The sequence below is a fragment of the Accipiter gentilis genome, chromosome W (genome assembly GCF_929443795.1).
Source record: "Accipiter gentilis chromosome W, bAccGen1.1, whole genome shotgun sequence".
Lineage (NCBI taxonomy): Eukaryota > Metazoa > Chordata > Aves > Accipitriformes > Accipitridae > Astur > Astur gentilis.
In genome coordinates this window covers 32,584,229-32,600,738 of record NC_064918.1, presented here as the reverse complement: position 1 = coordinate 32,600,738, position 16,510 = coordinate 32,584,229, and the positions used below count along the sequence as shown (strand labels likewise).

Sequence of the window (16,510 nt, the reverse complement as noted above, 5' to 3'; positions counted from 1 at the left end):
TCTGTCAGCATTCTTTGTCACTTTTTAAATTGTTGTTTTATCTCAGTTATTATGAACATATTAAGCAGTGCAGATTTTTGTGGACTTCTACTAGTTATCTCCTGGCACTGTAAAAACTGACTATTATTATCCTATTTCTTCTTTTTTTAATTGTTTTTAATACAAGCAAGAACCCTTCCTCTTATGACTGCTTAGTTTTCTTTAACTGCTTTTGCTTGATATACCTTGTCAACTGCAAGTAAGGTCAGTGTATTACATCCTTTATTGATAGATGATGGCTTTTTAAAGATCCATTCTGTATGTTCTGAAACAATAGGAATTTGATTGTTGATCTTCAGAGTTGAGATCATGGCCTTGGATCTTCAAAATACTACATTGTTATATTTCTGCAGAGGAAAACTACCTTCAGTATCTAGCAAATATAATAAATCTAATACATATACTGGGTTTATTTCCCAGGCATTGAATGGATTAGAAGACATATGTTAATCCAGAATCAATAATTTTTGGTCAAATCAATAGTTTTTTTGAGTATATGAGAAGAATGACAACTTTACATGCATTACTGAAGGTTTTGATAAAATATATTCTAAGGATAAGTGATGAGAAAACTGGCTCAGTTTTATGTTTTCAGGTAAGTTTATATTTACGAATAAAGAAGATGTGACAGAGAGAGGTAGTTAAAAGTCAGTGTTTCTTAGGGAACTTTTGTAAGTAATGAGAGAGATGGGGTGTGTCCTGATAAACATTGATGAGTATCATAGACTAATATTGAGATATTCTGAAAAGCATAACAGAATAAACCTCTGCCACTCCCCAAACTGGAACAGTTTTGGGCAATTGATCTGTGCAGTATCAAGTACTATATGTATTTTATCTTTGTTCCACTCTTTACTATAATACCTTTTTGTTGAAATTGTGCTTGAAAATACAGGGGAAACAGAGTAAGATACCTGAAGATGGATAGATGAATGCTAAGAAGGAAAGGATATTTTTGAAATTATTCTCCCAGCTTAGCAATTGCTCGAAGTCAAAGTATATTTTTTGATATGCAAGCTTTTTATCTGCTTTGTGTAGAGTTGATTGAGAATTATATCGCAAAGTCTCATTTTACATTTGTTGACTTTTTTTGCTATTGGAATGTTTGCTAGTATAATTGCAAAGTGTCAGTCGTGGTTTTAATGTGCAATAACAGTTTCTCAGTTAATGTTGAGTATTCTTGTACAAATTTTATCTTTATTTTGGACTTACCATTACCAAAACCTGTGTGGCTTTAAAAAAGTTAATCGTATAGAGAAGAATATACAGATCACTCTTATACTAAAAAGTATTGTTTTAACTTGCAATGATTCTGGTTTTATTATTTCTAGAGATTAATACATCACAACTACTGATTGTACATATTTATTTAATATGTACTTCAACAGCCTGAAGGCTTTCATTTTTCATATAACTACTCATGAATTAGCAATATATTAAGGCATTAATCCACATAACATCATGCATTCTAGAGACTGCAGGCAGCAGATCATTCTGTAACTTTGTATGTATCCACAATCTAGTATGGATTCTGTAATAACATAGGTTAATAATATAACATAAAGGTACAGCCACAAAAAAAGCCAATGACCAGCAAATAACATACTTTGAAGACTAATGCTCCTTTTCATCTTTAGGAAAAAAAAAGTTTCCAAATATGTTCAGTTTGTGTATGCATAACAGATTTCTGAAATGTATGTATTACAGGTTAAAAACATTAATAGAAGAATTGATTCAGACACAACAGACACTTCTGAGCAAAGAGAAACTTGTGTTGGAACTAGAGAAAAAATTAGAAGAGTCCTCTAAGACTTGTGAAAAAACATCAGAGTAAGTATAATTAAAATATCAAAATATAATAATTTGAGATAAATTTGTGTATAATGCAGTTCCTAAGACTTAAATATTAAATAATCTGCACTAACATTGTTTTGCTTTAGTGAGAAATTATTATCAATGGCAACAAAAAGTTAATTTCCCATGTCTTAAATAAACCTTCCCAACTCCAGATCCTAATTAATTAGAGAACCGAGCAGCTCCTTTAATTTAGTTTAATTGTCATACTATTGGGATGGCTCAAGAACTAGACCTTTGGTTAGCAGTGTAACTTCAGCTTGATGGAACAAAAGGAGTCAATTCAGATTGTGTCTCTGACAGTTCATTGTATAGATATGATTTTATGAAAGACTTTTCAGACCCATATGCAAGATGTAAACTTTCTTATACAGTAATGTAGAACCAACACCCTGTAATACTGAATAGTAAATAATGAAGATGAGGGATTAATTGATGTCTTACAGTGCCACAAATAAACATACATTATAAATAATATTTTTGATCAAGATCATTGGTCTTTTTTCCAACTCTGATTAAATTTCACATCACAGTCTAAACTGAAGTTATAACAACAGATAAATAACTTCTGTCTGTAGTGATGTTTTTCCAATTCTTCTTGTGATCAGTCAGAATCTTACAAACTTGGACATAAATATTTGTTTGCAATACCAGTGAAGTGGAATGCGAGTCCTCAGATAATTCTGTCTTCATTGAAAAAGACTTCTAAGCTCTCTGCTGAAGGCATCTTGTAACTTGATACATTGAGTAGTATTTTATTCATATATGAAACTTTATATGTATGTGTAATTGTTTTGATTTGATGATTTCCTGTTCTTTCTTTGATAGTCTACACATAGTCACAGTATGTATATTTTCCCATTTTTCAATTCTTGACCTACCTTCTTTGCTGCATATAGCTTAAAGGATAAATGCTTTGAAATATGAAAGTTTTGTGGGTATTTTAAGCATTATGTCTTTGTTTCTCCCTCATGCTGCTTTTTCCGTAGGAATGTTTCTTCAGTATTATTTTGTTGTCTGATATATCTCTCTGAAAGTGGTTTTCTATCCCTGCCTTTCCTGCTGTAGGTAGGCTCCTTTGATCCTGTAGCAGATGTTTGTATTTTTGAAGAGATGATCTCAGTGTAGACTCCAGCTGTATCTGTGGGTCTTTTTAAAAAGCATGGGATCTGGCTTAGATTTCTAGGTGTAAGACATAAGTTTCCTTGAAATCACCCATTCTCTTTTGGTATTGGTTATGTCTTCCACCAACAGACCCCATTTTCATTTTTAACTGCACTGAAGAATGAGCAGGACATTTTTGATTGTTTAGCTCTTCTTATACAAGTACTTACGGTCCCTAGAAGGTCTCAATCAACTGTTGCATATTCTTGACTGCTGTCACATGATATAGCACCAGCCTCAACACTGCAAAGCAAGGTCAAAGGCAAGGGCAGTTGAGCGATGAATGAAAGCTTGCCTCTTGAGGCAGAGGTCATCCTGCTGGTGGATGGGCGGGTCAAGTCAGATTGCTTGGCTGTGAGTTTGGCACCTTCAAAGAGCTTTAATGCAAGTCTCTTCACGGAAGAAAGCGAGGAGGTCACCTCCAAATTCAAGAGCTTTAGAGTCTGTTATTGTTGAGTCTCATACAAGATGCTGAGGCTAGCCCTTCAGTGCTGAGGAAATCTTCCCTGGTTCTGCTTTATCTGGGCAAAATGAAGGTCAAGTCTGCAAAATTATGTTTTCTGTCTCTTCACTTAAACTGGTTTGGACTTCAGCTCACTTCTTTCTGACACAGCCTCAGCACCACCAGTTCTGAGCTATTGAATGACTTTGCAGTGTATACTAGGTCTGACTAGGATGGAGTTAACTTTCCTCATAGCAGTCCATATAGTACTGTGCTTTGCATTTGTGGCTAGAACAGTGTTCATAATACACCAACGTTTTGGCTATTGCTGAACAGTGCTTGCACAGCATCAAGGCTTTCTCTCTCCCCCCCACAAAGCCCAGATGGGTGGGAGTGGGCAAAAGGTTGGGAGGGGACGTAGCCAGGACAGCTGAAACAAACTGACCAAAGGGATATTCCATACCATATGATGTTGTGCTCAGCAATAAAAGCTCAGGGAAAGGAGGAAGGGGAGACATTCGTGGTTATGGCGTTTGTCTTCCCAAGCAACCATTACGTGTGCTGAGGCCCTGTTTTCCAGGCCTGCCAATGGGAAGCAGTGGATGAATTCCTCTTTTTGCTTTGCTGGTGCATGCAGCTTTTGCATTTCCTATTAAACTGTCATTATCTAGATTCATGGGTCTTCTCACCTTCCTTCCATTTTTTCCCCATCCTGTAGGAGAGTAGAGTGGGCGAGAGGCAGGGTGGGTGTTTGGCTGACAGATGGGGTCAACCCACCACAGCATTTTTTGGTGCCTCATGTTGGTCTTCTCACAGAGGTCACACCTGCAGCCTCCCAGCTGCCAAAACCTTGCCATATAAACCCAATAACCACTTTCCAATCTGTTGCCCTGATCCAGTCTCACAAGGACTCTTCACACAAGATCTTACTCTGTGAGGTTGATAGTAGCTCTTTTTAGCCACAAGGACCATAAAGTTTGCATTGATGGAAGCAACAGCTAAAGAATTTTATAGGGGCTACTTCTCCATGCATAGCTGGAACAGGGAACATTGTACATGTGATTTTGGCAAACTGAAAATATTTAGTGTTTCAGATACTTTTCAGCAGATGACCTGGTGCACATCTTGCCACAGTTCAGGAAAGAGAACAGTTCATGTCTTTTAACATGCAGGATCCATCTTATTATCTCTGGATCACGGTGAGCTGTAGCCATTCAGAGTTTGGGGTGTTTTAATTTTAGCTGATATTGTGTATTCACCAAAGCCTTGCTGATAGTGGAAGGACATCATTTTCACAGGGAGATCTTTTTTCTTTTTTCTCTCTCATAATGAAGACCAAATGATAGAACATTATCTTGAGTAGAGATTGTTCATTTCTTTGTGTGATACTTTTAAACTTCTGCAGTTTCATGCAAAACTTCACTTCTAGGACCTCCAATTGTGTCTTCATACATCATACTGATCCTTTCCCCATGAATGATCATTCTGCTGATTATCAGAATTATTTTTTTTTTGTGACTTAGTGCAATGCACATATTTAGGGATATGACTTTTTATCTTTTCCTGCCAACAAGGATTTTATAACAGAGTGTTCCCTTATTTTGGAACCTACTTGAATAATCATCTAACTCAGGATCACTTTGTGAAGAAACAATCTCTTGACATCCATGATGTTTGGCCTGTAGTGCATTCAGAATATGTCTATTTCATGTTCAGTGTTTACATGTACAGGTTATGACAGAGCAACTTCTTGCTGTGTCAACAAACGAGGTTGAATCAGGTTTCCCCTGCTTTGTTGGAGAGGACCAAAGCTGTGGATGTGTGGAATTGTTGATGAGGTTGATATTTGAATTGTTTTTTCTAGATTTTCCAGCTCTTGTGGACAGTGTGTCAGCAGAGCTGTGAACCTCATTCATGAGTACAACCACCAACATAATTCGTGAGAGAGGAATTACACGAGCCAGATTTATTTGCTGCTAGGGCAAAGGAGAAATACTTTAATTTCTACTCAGGAGTGGGTTGTTGTCAGGGATAACTTCTAAATTTCCTTTTTTTCCCATAAGAATTGGAGGGCTGGCAGGAGGGTTTGTCTTCCAGGGGTTATTCTCAAGGTGTAGAGTGACAGAATACTATGATTTTTCTCTACACTGTCCTCATTCTTAGTAGTTCTGATCCCTCAATCTGCTTCATCTGTCATTTCAGAACGTGAGAACTCTGCACCTCTTTCTAGACTACGTCTCTGGGTTCCAGTTGAGTGCTTTTAAGGTTGTCTATATTGCACCATGGATGGTAGATGGTTCTCTGTGTTAGAGAACTTCTGTCCATCTTTGGTTTTGGCATTTCTTGGGGGTAATTTGAAAGTGTCCTCTAGGTACTTGTATATGCTCTAAGTAATCTGCTTGTCCTTCACTACTGTTTTAGAATATCTCTTGGAGATAAATATGGTTGTTCTTCGATATCTTTATTTGAAAGTCTGTCTTATGGCCATCTTAATTCAATTAATCTCTGTTCTTTCTTAGCGAAGAAGTTAGTTTTTCAGTATTTCCTTATTCCTGAAGGTTCATGCTTCTAGGACTGAATTTATACTTGATACTCTCAGTGTAAGGAGGACTCTTTCCTTTTATTGACACAGATCTAGATCCTTCTGAAAGTCCTCCAGATTTAACTTCATTAATTTCTGGGAGGACTGAGCACTCTGGAGCTTTTGGGGTTTTTTTTGGTAGGTTGGTTTTGGGTTTTTTTTCCCTCTGCAGAACCTCTTCAAATGGCTCTCCATTTGCATGCAACAAAGGTGGAAATCTTGATGATTGCAGCATAGGAGATTGGTACAGTCTTTTTACATGTCTGTCTGCTGTGAGGCCACTTGCAGGGTTGTGGGTTTCCTCCCCTCCCCCCCCATCTGTTTTAAATATTATCATGTCCCTGAAGCATTTAAAGCTGATAGAGCTTTCAGTAGGCTGTGCTACAACTGTTGTTTTAGAAAGGAAAATCTCAGGTCTTCTACAAGGTGCTATTTATAGGGTAACAGTTTGAAGTTTGTCAGTGTAAGAATGTAGGTATGAAGTCTCTCTCAAAGAAAGAAGAATCAATAAATAGACTAAAAACTGGCTAGTGGACATGAAATATAACTGTAACTAAATCTTCTTACTCTGAATTACTGAACTTTTTTTTTTAATCAGTGACCTGGAAGAAAACTATCTAAAACATTGAGATGAGACACTAGTAAATTCAGATTGCATTATGTATTGTGCTTGGCTAATTGTCTCTTTCCAAATGTAAACTTATACACACAAAAAAGAAAGCTTATAGGGCTTGAGAGTGGCTGTTGGTCTGTCTTTGGGAAGGTGTTGGAGTTAATGGGGGAAATTTGAAAATGCTCTTGTGATTTCTAAATCTATCAATGGTGAAATACTGTATCAGAAGACTGTGGTATAGGTGAGACTGCTAATAGAATACAGGGTCCAGTTCTGATAGATATTGAAAAATGTGTGTGTGGGGGGGTGTCAGCGAAAAGCCATAAAAGCATGTAGAAGATGAGAAAGAACTTCTTTTAGCCCCTTATAGAGTTCAATTTGTTTAGCTAAAAAAAAAAAAGTTAAAGAGTGTTCTGAACTGCAGTCCAGAAATACTTATGCAGTAGAGGACCTTTCAGTTCAGAAGATGGAGACAACAGGTATCTCTAACATGGAGCCAGACCAATTTATACTGGATATAAGGTGAGTTTAATAATGAAGATTATTATTATAACAGCTATGTGGATTGCAGTGGATTCCTCATCACTGGAAATCATAATCTAAAAGTGTATTTCTACCCAAAAGGACAGGGAACCCTAACAGTTGGAAATTCAACTGAAGTGGATGAAAACAATAATTTCTTCTGGTTTTACTACAATGTGATTTTTGGTTTTGGAATCGCTAAATAGGTGTCTGCTTTCATTGTCTTGTAGCTTTGAGAATTTTCTAATATTTGCTTCATGTGTTTATGCCTTTGAACAAATAATTCTGAGGACTTCTCAGACTCTTACTTATAAAAGGTTAATAATTTCCTTCATTATATGGATGAATAAAGTGAAAAAAGAAAAACAAATTCCAGTATTGAAAATGCTTTATTCTATGTAGCTTTCATGAAGCAAAATATGTATTTTAAATCATATGTTTTAAAGTTGTTTGTTATTTTTCTCTGCAGTATTGTACTCTTGCTGAGCCAAAAGCATGCACTGGAAGAACTCAAGCAAACAGTTCAGCAATTAAGATGCTCTGAGGCAAAATTTGCAGCCCAGAAAGAACTACTGGAACAAAAGGTTCTAGAAAATGATGGGAAAGAGCCACCACCTGTAGTGAATTATGAAGAAGATGCCAGATCAGTCACTTCTATGGTAAGCTTTGCATTTGTTTAAGTACATCATGCATCCTTGCTATTGTACTTTAGTCCTGGGGTCAGAGGCCAGTCAGGGTGTAGTGGGCCTCAGATCATCAGTACCCCCGGCTCCAAAACCCTAGAGGTCGACCTCATGTTTCTCCTGGTGTTTTCTGCCAGAGGCTCCAGGTGAGGCCATGCTCCATGGCTACTGTGTAGAATATGTTTCTCACAGCTGTTCCTTACTGGACCAGCTCAAGGGCTACTGTGTGAGCTACCCCCTGTTTGATCTGTTGAGGGCCCCAGTCGAAATAGTTCTTCTTTCAGGTCCTTCGCTAGAGAGGGCTCACAAGCTGACTATAACCCAGAATGCCTATTTCCAGAAAGCCACAATGCCTAGGAAATCTTGTGTTTCTTTTTTATAAACTGGTGGGGACATGGCTGTTATCTTGTTGGTCACATCCATAGGGATGTGCCGATGTCCATCCTTCCATTTTATTCCCAAAAACTGGATCTCTTGTGCAGGTCATTTGACCTTGCATTGTGTACTGGTTCTGTCTGTGATAGAGTTAACTTTCCTCATAGTAGCTGGTATGATGCTGTGCTTTGCATTTGTATCTAAACCAGTGTTGATAACACACCAGTGTTTTGGCTACTGCTGAACTGGGCTTGCACAGTGCCAATGCTTTCACTCTCTCTTCCTCCCCAAAAAGTCTGTAGGCTGGAGGTGGGCAAAAGGTTGGGAGGGGACATAGCCAAGACAGCTGACCCCAACTGACCAAAGGGATATTCCATATCATATAACATCGTGCTCAGCAGTAAAAGCTCAGGGAAAGGAGGAGGAAGGGGGGACATTCATGGTTATGGCGTTTGTCTTCCCAAGCAACCATTATGTGTACTGGAGGCCCTGTTTTCCAGGCCTGCCAATGGGAAGTAGTGGATGAATTCCTCTTTGCTTTGTTGATGCATGCAGCTTTTGCATTTCCTATTAAACTGTCATTATCTAGATTCATGGGTCTTCTCACCTTCCTTCCATTTTCTCCCTATCCTGTAGGAGAGAAGAGTGGGCGAGAGGCAGGGTGGGTGTTTGGCTGACGGATGGGGTCAACCCACTACAGCCCTTTTTAGCACTCAGTGTGGGGCTCAAGATAACAACAGTTTTGATCTGAGTGTGCTATAACTGTCATAGTTGTTAATTAGCAGGCTTTTGTGCAGGTCACAGAGCTTGCTTGCTTTACTGTATAATAGAATCTAGGGCTTGTTAGTGGCTGCTTTTAGCTTTGGTCATTTGCTGCACTGCTTATCTCTCTATTTTACTGTGCCTGGGAACAGTTTGATAAAAACAATGACCATGTGATTGGCCCTGGCATTGATGCCATTCCTGTGCTGGCTGGACTATCTTGTGGAGAGAATGAGGGATAACACCTCCCTTTTCTCCTCTGGGATTGATGTGCATAGTTTTGTTGCACAGGCTCCTAAAGTTCTTGCACATCCTTATGTAAGCTGTTTGATCCTAGTATCTAAGACTGTTGGCTTTTTGTGGGTTTGTGGAACCTGGTTTCATCCTGGTGTAAGGGGAAACAAGGCACCTTGCCTACAAGGTACCATTATGGAGAAATCCCCCAAACTCTCTCCAGGAACTCAACATGCTGGGGTGCCTCTCTGAAGTGCCTGTACACTAACACATGCAGTATGGGAAATAAACATGAAGAGTTAGAAGTCTGTGTGCAGTTGCAGGGCTACAATCTTGTTGGGGTCACGGAGATGGGATGGGATGGCTCCCATGACTGGAATGTTGCAATGGATGTGTACAGGCTCTTTAGGAAGAACAGGCTGGGAAGATAAGGAGGGGAAGTTGCTCTTTATTGAGAGAGCAGCTAGAATGCATAGAGCCCTGCCTGCGGATGGATGAGGAACTGACGGAGAGTTTATGGGTTAAGATTAAAGAGAGGACAGGTAAAGGTGACATTGTAGTGGGTGTCTGCTATAGGCCACCTGACCAGGAAGAACAAGCAGATGAGGCCCTCTACAGACAGATAAGATAGGAGCAGACTTACATTCTCAGGCCCTGGTCCTCATGGGGGACTTCAACCACCCCGATATCTGCTGGAAGAACAACACAGCAGGGCAGAAGCAATCCAGGAGGTTCCTGGAGTGCATTGATGATAACTTCCCGACCCAAGAGATAGAGGAGCCAATGAGGAGAGGTGCTCTGCTGGACCTCATACTCACCAACAAGGAGGGACTCATTGGGGATGCGAAGGTCAAAGGTGGCCTTGGCTGCAGTGACCGTGAGATGGTGGAGTTCAGGAACCTGAGGGCAGGGAGCAGGACAAAAAGCAAGACTGCAACCCTGGATTTCAGGACAGCAGACTTTGGCCTCTTCAAAGACATGCTTGGAAGAGTCCCATGGGATAAGGCCCTGAAGGGAAGAAGGGCCCACAAAAGCTGGTTAATATTCAAGTATCACCTCCTTCAAGCTCAAGAGCGGTCCATGTCAATGAGCAGGAAGTCAGTCAAAAATGCCAGGAGGCCTGCATAGATGAACAAGGAGCTCCTGGCAAAACTCAGAAACAAAAAGGAAGCCTACAGAGGGTGGAAGTAAGGATGGGTAACCCAGGAGGAATACAGAGATATTGTCCAAGCATCCAGGGATGAGGTTAGGAAAGCCAAAGCCCACCTGGAATTGAATCTGGCCAGAGATGTCAAAGGCAACAAGAAGGGCTACACTAAGTACATAGGCAAAAAAGGAAGACTAAGGAAAATGTGGGATCATTGCTGAATGAGACAGAGGACCTGGTTACATAGAAAATGGAAAAGGCTGAGGTACTGAATACCGTCTTCACCTCAGTCTTTACTAGCATACCAGCCTTCAGGAATCCCAGGTCCCAGAGACCAGGGGGAAAGGCTGGAGCAAGGAAGATGTACCCTCGGTGGAAGAGGCTCAGGTCAAGGAATACTTAAGCAAACTGGACATGCATATGTCTATGATCCCCGATGGGATGCACCCACGACTGCTGAGGGAGCTGGCAGATGTCATTGCAAGGCCACTCTCAATAATCTTTGATTAATCATGGTGACTGGGAGAAGTGCCTGAGGACTGGAGGAAAGCAAATGTTGCTCCTATGTTCAATAAGGGCAGGAAGGAGGACGCAGGGAACTACAGGCCAGTCAGCCTCACCTCAATCCCTGAAAAGGTGATGGAACAGCTAATCCTGGGAATCATTTCCAGGCACATGGAGGACAAGAAAATCATCAGGAGTAGTCAGCATAGATTCACCAAGGAGGAGTCATGCTTGACCAACTTGATAACCTTCTGTGATGAACTGATTGGCCTTGTGGATGAGGGGAGAGCAGTGGATATTGTCTATCTGGACTTCAGGAAGGCCTTTGACACTGTTTCTCATAACGTCCTGTATTGGGTTTGCATGGCAACGTTTTGGTAGCGGGGGTGGGCTGCAAGGGTGGCTTCTGTGAGAAGATGCCAGAAGCTTCCCCCATATCCAATAGAGCCAGTGTCAGCCAGCTCCAAGATGGACCTGCTGCTGGCCAAAGCTGAGCCAATCAGCGACAGTGGTAGCGCCTATGTGATAACATATTTAAGAAGGGGGAAAAACTGCTGCGACACAGCAGCTGGGAGAGAGGAGTGAGAAAATGTGAAAAAAACAACTCTGCAGATACCAAAGTCAGTAAAGAAGAAGGGGGAGGAGGTGCTCCAGGCGCCGGAGCAGATTCCCCTGCAGCCCGTGGTGAAGACCATGGTGAGGCAGACTGTCCCCTTGCAGCCCATGGAGGTCCATGGTGGAGCAGATATCCACCTGCAGCCCGTGGAGGATCCCACGCCAGAGTAGGTGGGTGCCCCCAAAGGAGGCTGTGACCCCATGGGAAGCCTGAGCTGGAGCAGGCTCCTGGCAGGACCTGTAGACGCATGGAGAGGAGCCCACACTGGAGCAGGTTTTCTGGCAGGACTTGTGACCCCATGGGGGACATTCCTGAAGGACTGCACCCTAAAACAAGTCATGCCACCATCTGAGTGCAGCCATACTGGAAATGCTAGAATTCCATATGAACTGGTGTCAAAGGCAGCCAAGTGGTATGCCAGAATTGATATTGCCAATGTATTTTTCTTAATTCCTTCAGCAGCAGAGTGCAGACCACAGTTTACTTTCATGTGGAGGTGTGTCCAATACATGGAATTGACTACCCCAGGGGTGGAAACACAACACTGGAATTCATGCATATTTTGGTAACTTAATTTTTCCTGTCATGTAAGAAGTAGACATTTAGTCACAGCTAAATCCTGTGGCTCACTTGTGAAAAGATGTGTGAAATGATTTGATCATTCCAATCCTGATAGGCATGCAAGCAAAATTAGACAGTGTTGTCCCATTATTAATGATTTTTTTTTAAGTAGTCAATTTATTTCACCAACACTTAAAAAATAAATATTGACTTGACAGTCGACTCAGGACAGAGTATTTCACTGTAAGAAAAGTAGTTGTCATGCAGTATTACTTGAGTCTGATAAAAAGAATAAAAATTGTATTGATTGCTGTTAATTTCAAGTGGCTGGTAAATTCCCTTTTAGCCTTTTTTCTATTCCTATATGAAATATTCTTTTTCATACTCTCTTTTCATGACAAACAAATTATGGAATATTGCAGAATTTTCCTGCTAAAGAAGTAAATTTATTTTACTAAGACAATGTTTAACCTATATCCTGTAAACTAAATTATATTTGGGAGTCATTTTCAAACAATGCTTTACTGTGTATACATATTTAATGTATTTTGTTGCTCATTCAGAATTCTTGGAATAAACCGAAACAGCATTTATTACATTATCAGATTTTGTGTTTCTTCAGTCAAGGGGGTATGTTCAAAACTTTGAAGCAATCTTTTTTGTTACACTACAAACCAGATTTATTCTGTTTCCATTTTCAGTTTCTTACAGCTTAATTAACCCATAGCTAATTAGAATGAGATTTTTAATTTGTGGTCTCTCTGCTTCAGGTTTAATTATTTTGCAAATATTCATTAAAATACCTCATCTGTGCCTGAGGGTGAAGTTATGAGAAATAAACTAAGTTTTTCAGTGTTAAAAGTACATTTATATATTTTTGAAAGATTCTTTGATACTAAAATGTGAGACCTGACAATGAATCAGATATTAGGAAATAAACAGTCCTTGGACTAAGTCAAGTTATAAACACTTTGGACTTTCCATTTACTTGTGATGGAAGTAGTTTTAGTGAATAGCTCTTTTCTTACAGGATTTAAAATCCAGGTAGTGGTGGCTGCCCCTGTGGTTTATTGTAGTATCAGAAAACAAACAGATCCTATTACTTGTACTGATTGGTATTAATATTTAAAAGTAGTGTATTATTAGAGAAGATCAGATTAATAAAAGAAGAAAATAAATTAAGGATAATGCAAGTATGTATGTGTGATGGGTTGACTCTAGCTGGGCGCCAGGTGCCCACCAAAGCTGCTTTATCACTCCCCCTCCTCAGCTGGACAGGGGGGAGAAAATATAACAAAAGGCTTGTGGGTCAAGATAAGGACAGTTTAATAAAGTGATAGCTAAGGTCGCGCATGAAAGCAAAGAAAAACCAATTATGTTATTCTCTACTTCCCATCAGCAGGCAATGTCTAGCCACTTCCTGGGAAGCAGGGCTTCAGTATGCATAGTGGTTGCTCTGGAAGAAAAAATGCCCCCCCCTCCGTCTCCCTTCACTTAGCTTTTATATCTGAGCTGACGTCATATGGTATGGAATATCTGTTTGGTTAGTTTAGGTCAGCTGTCCTGGTTATGTCCCCTCCCAAGATCTTGCCCTGCCCCAGCCTGCCATTGAGGGGGGGGCAAAAATGTTGGAGAGACAGCCTTGATGCTGTGCCAGCACTGCTCAGCAGTAGCTAAAACACTGGTGTGTTATCAACACCTTTCTAGCTACCAATGCAGAGCACAGGACTATGAGGGCTGCTATGGGGAGTATTAACTCCATCTCAGCCAGACCCAATACAATCTCCACCCCTTATTCCATACCATTTGTGTCATGCTCAGGTCCCACATAATTTAATACAGATATCTTCTAACCATACTATTGTATTTAATTCTCATTACTGAAATCCTTTCTTACCAACACTTACAACTGAAACTACATACTTAAACCACTTTTATACCCAACATACAGATTTATACATTCTTATTAATTACTATCCCCTGTCCTTTAAGAGATAGATATTCCATGGGCTTCTTCCACTACTCCAGATGTTCACACACAGGTTATGACTTGGGCCCCATCCATCAAGATGAGTGGTCAGGACAGGAGAAGCAGTATGTTCGATCGTTGGGCACCAACACCGGCTTGGTTTGGTTCACCGATGCACTTGTCTGGTTCCTTGCGAAGTTCACTCCTCTGCAGTTCAGGTCATTCCTGCTACATTACTTCCTACAACATACAACTCACATCACATATTATTTTTCCCCCAAGGTTAAATGTCCTTGAGGCACACGCTGGGTCTCCCCATCCTTCCGCATTACCCACCGAGTACACCCAGGTCCTTGAGCAAAGATAATCCCATGAATGGGTTTGCCTTTTCCCATGGGAGGAGAAATCCACACTGCCTTCCCCAGCTGCTTCCCCATGTGCACCACGGGGACCTTATCTCCTCCCACAGTATGTAGGGGTTTTGTTTGGGTGGGACCAGGATGGTCAGCAGATCCTCTGGTGTTAACTAGCCAAGTGGCTTCTGCTAAATTTGTATCCAAATGCTTCCATGCCCCATTGTCCAATGCTCTCAACATAGTCTTTAACAGTCCATTATATCTCTCAATTTTTCCAGATGCCTGCGGGTGATAGGGGATGTGATACACCCACTCAATGCCATGTTTCTTTGCCCAGGAGCTTATGAGGTTATTTCGGAAACGAGTCCCATTGTCTGATTCAATTCTTTCTGGGGTAACATGTTGCCATAAAATTTGCCTTTCGAGGCCTAAGATGGTGTTTCGGGAAGTGGCATGGTTTACAGGATATGTTTCTAGCCAACCAGTAGTTGCTTCCACCATCATGAGTATGTAGCGCTTGCCTTGGCGTGTTCGTGGCAGTGGTCCAATGCAGTCAATTTGCCAGGCCTCACCACATCTAAAACCCAGCCACCGCCCTCTGTTCCAGGAAGACTTTACTCTGGTGGCTCGCTTGATTGCAGCACATGTTTCACATTCATGGGTGACCTGTGTGATGGCCTCCATGGTCAGGTCCACCCCTCAATCATGACCCCATCTATATGTTGCATCTCTCCCTAGATGTCCCAATGTCTCATGGGCCTATTGAGCTACAAATAGCTCACCCTTACGCTCCCAGTCCAGGTCCACCTGAGCTATTTCTATTTTGGCAGCCTTTCTACCTGTTCATTATTTCGATGTTCTTCAGTGGCACGGCTTTTGGGTACGTGAGCATCTACATGACGTACCTTTAGAGTCATGTGTTCTACACGGGCAGCAATGTCCTGCCACAATGCAGCTGCCCAGATGGGTTTACCCCTGCGTTGCCAATTGGTCTTCTTCCACTGCTGTAGCCACCCCCATAGGGCATTAGCCACCATCCAGGAGTCAGTATAGAGATAGAGTACTGGCCACTTTTCTTGTTCAGCAATATCTAGGGCTAGTTGAATGGCTTCCACTTCTGCAAACTGACTTGATTCACCTTCTCCTTCAGTGACCTCAATGACTTGTCATGTGGGACTCCACACAGCAGCTTTCCACTTCCGATGGTTCCCTACCAAACGACAGGATCCATCAGTAAACAAAGCATAATGCCTTTCATCTTCTGATAACTCATTATATGGTGGCGCTTCTTGGGTGTGAGCCAGCTCCTCAGGCAATGCTCCAAAATCTCTGCCTTCTGGCCAGTCCATGATCTTTTCCAGAATTCCTGGGCAGTTAGATTTCCCCAGTCGAGCTCGTTGCGTCATCAATGCTATCCACTTACTCCATGTAGCGCTGGTTGCATGATGTGTAGAGGGGATGTTTCCTTTGAACATCCAGTGTAGCACGGGCAATCGTGGTGCCAAGAGGAGATATGCTTCTGTACCAACAACTTCTGAAGCAGCTCGAACCCCCTCATAGGCTGCTAGTATCTCTTTTTCAGTCAGGGTGTAGTAGGCTTCTGATCCTCGGTACCCCCGGCTCCAAAACCCTAATGGTCAACCTCGGGTTTCTCCTGGTGTTTTCTGCCAGAGGCTCCAGGTGAGACCATGCTCCCTAGCTGCAGTGTAGAGTACATTTTGTACATCTGGTCCTGTCCGGACAGGCCCAAGAGCTACTGCACGAGCTATTTCCTGTCTGATATGCTCAAAGGCTTGTTGTTGTTCAGGGCCCCATTCAAAATGGTTCTTTTTCCACGTTACTCGATAGAGAGGGCTCACAAGCTGAGTATAACCTGGAATGTGCATTCTCCAAAACCCCACAAGGCCTAGGAAAGATTGTGTTTCTTTCTTGTTAGCTGGTGGAGACATAGTTGCTATCTTGTTGACCACATCCATAGGGACATGACAGCGTCCATCCTGCCATTTTATTCCCAAGAACTGAATCTCCTGTGCAGGTCCTTTGACCTTACTTTTCTTTATGCCAAAACCAGCTTTCAGAAAAATCTGA

The 16,510-nt window shown here is 41.3% G+C and overlaps 1 protein-coding gene across 1 annotated transcript in view; it reads left to right on the top strand.

The window, feature by feature from the left end:
* The window catches only part of LOC126035443 (tyrosine-protein kinase Fer-like), a 254,879-nt gene that overhangs the window by 87,793 nt on the left and 150,576 nt on the right, over positions 1-16,510 (top strand). Inside the window, exons 8-9 of the mRNA XM_049794009.1 lie at positions 1,747-1,869; positions 7,685-7,874. Coding sequence (XP_049649966.1) covers positions 1,747-1,869; positions 7,685-7,874 — 313 coding nt within the window. The remainder of the gene's footprint in view (positions 1-1,746; positions 1,870-7,684; positions 7,875-16,510) is intronic.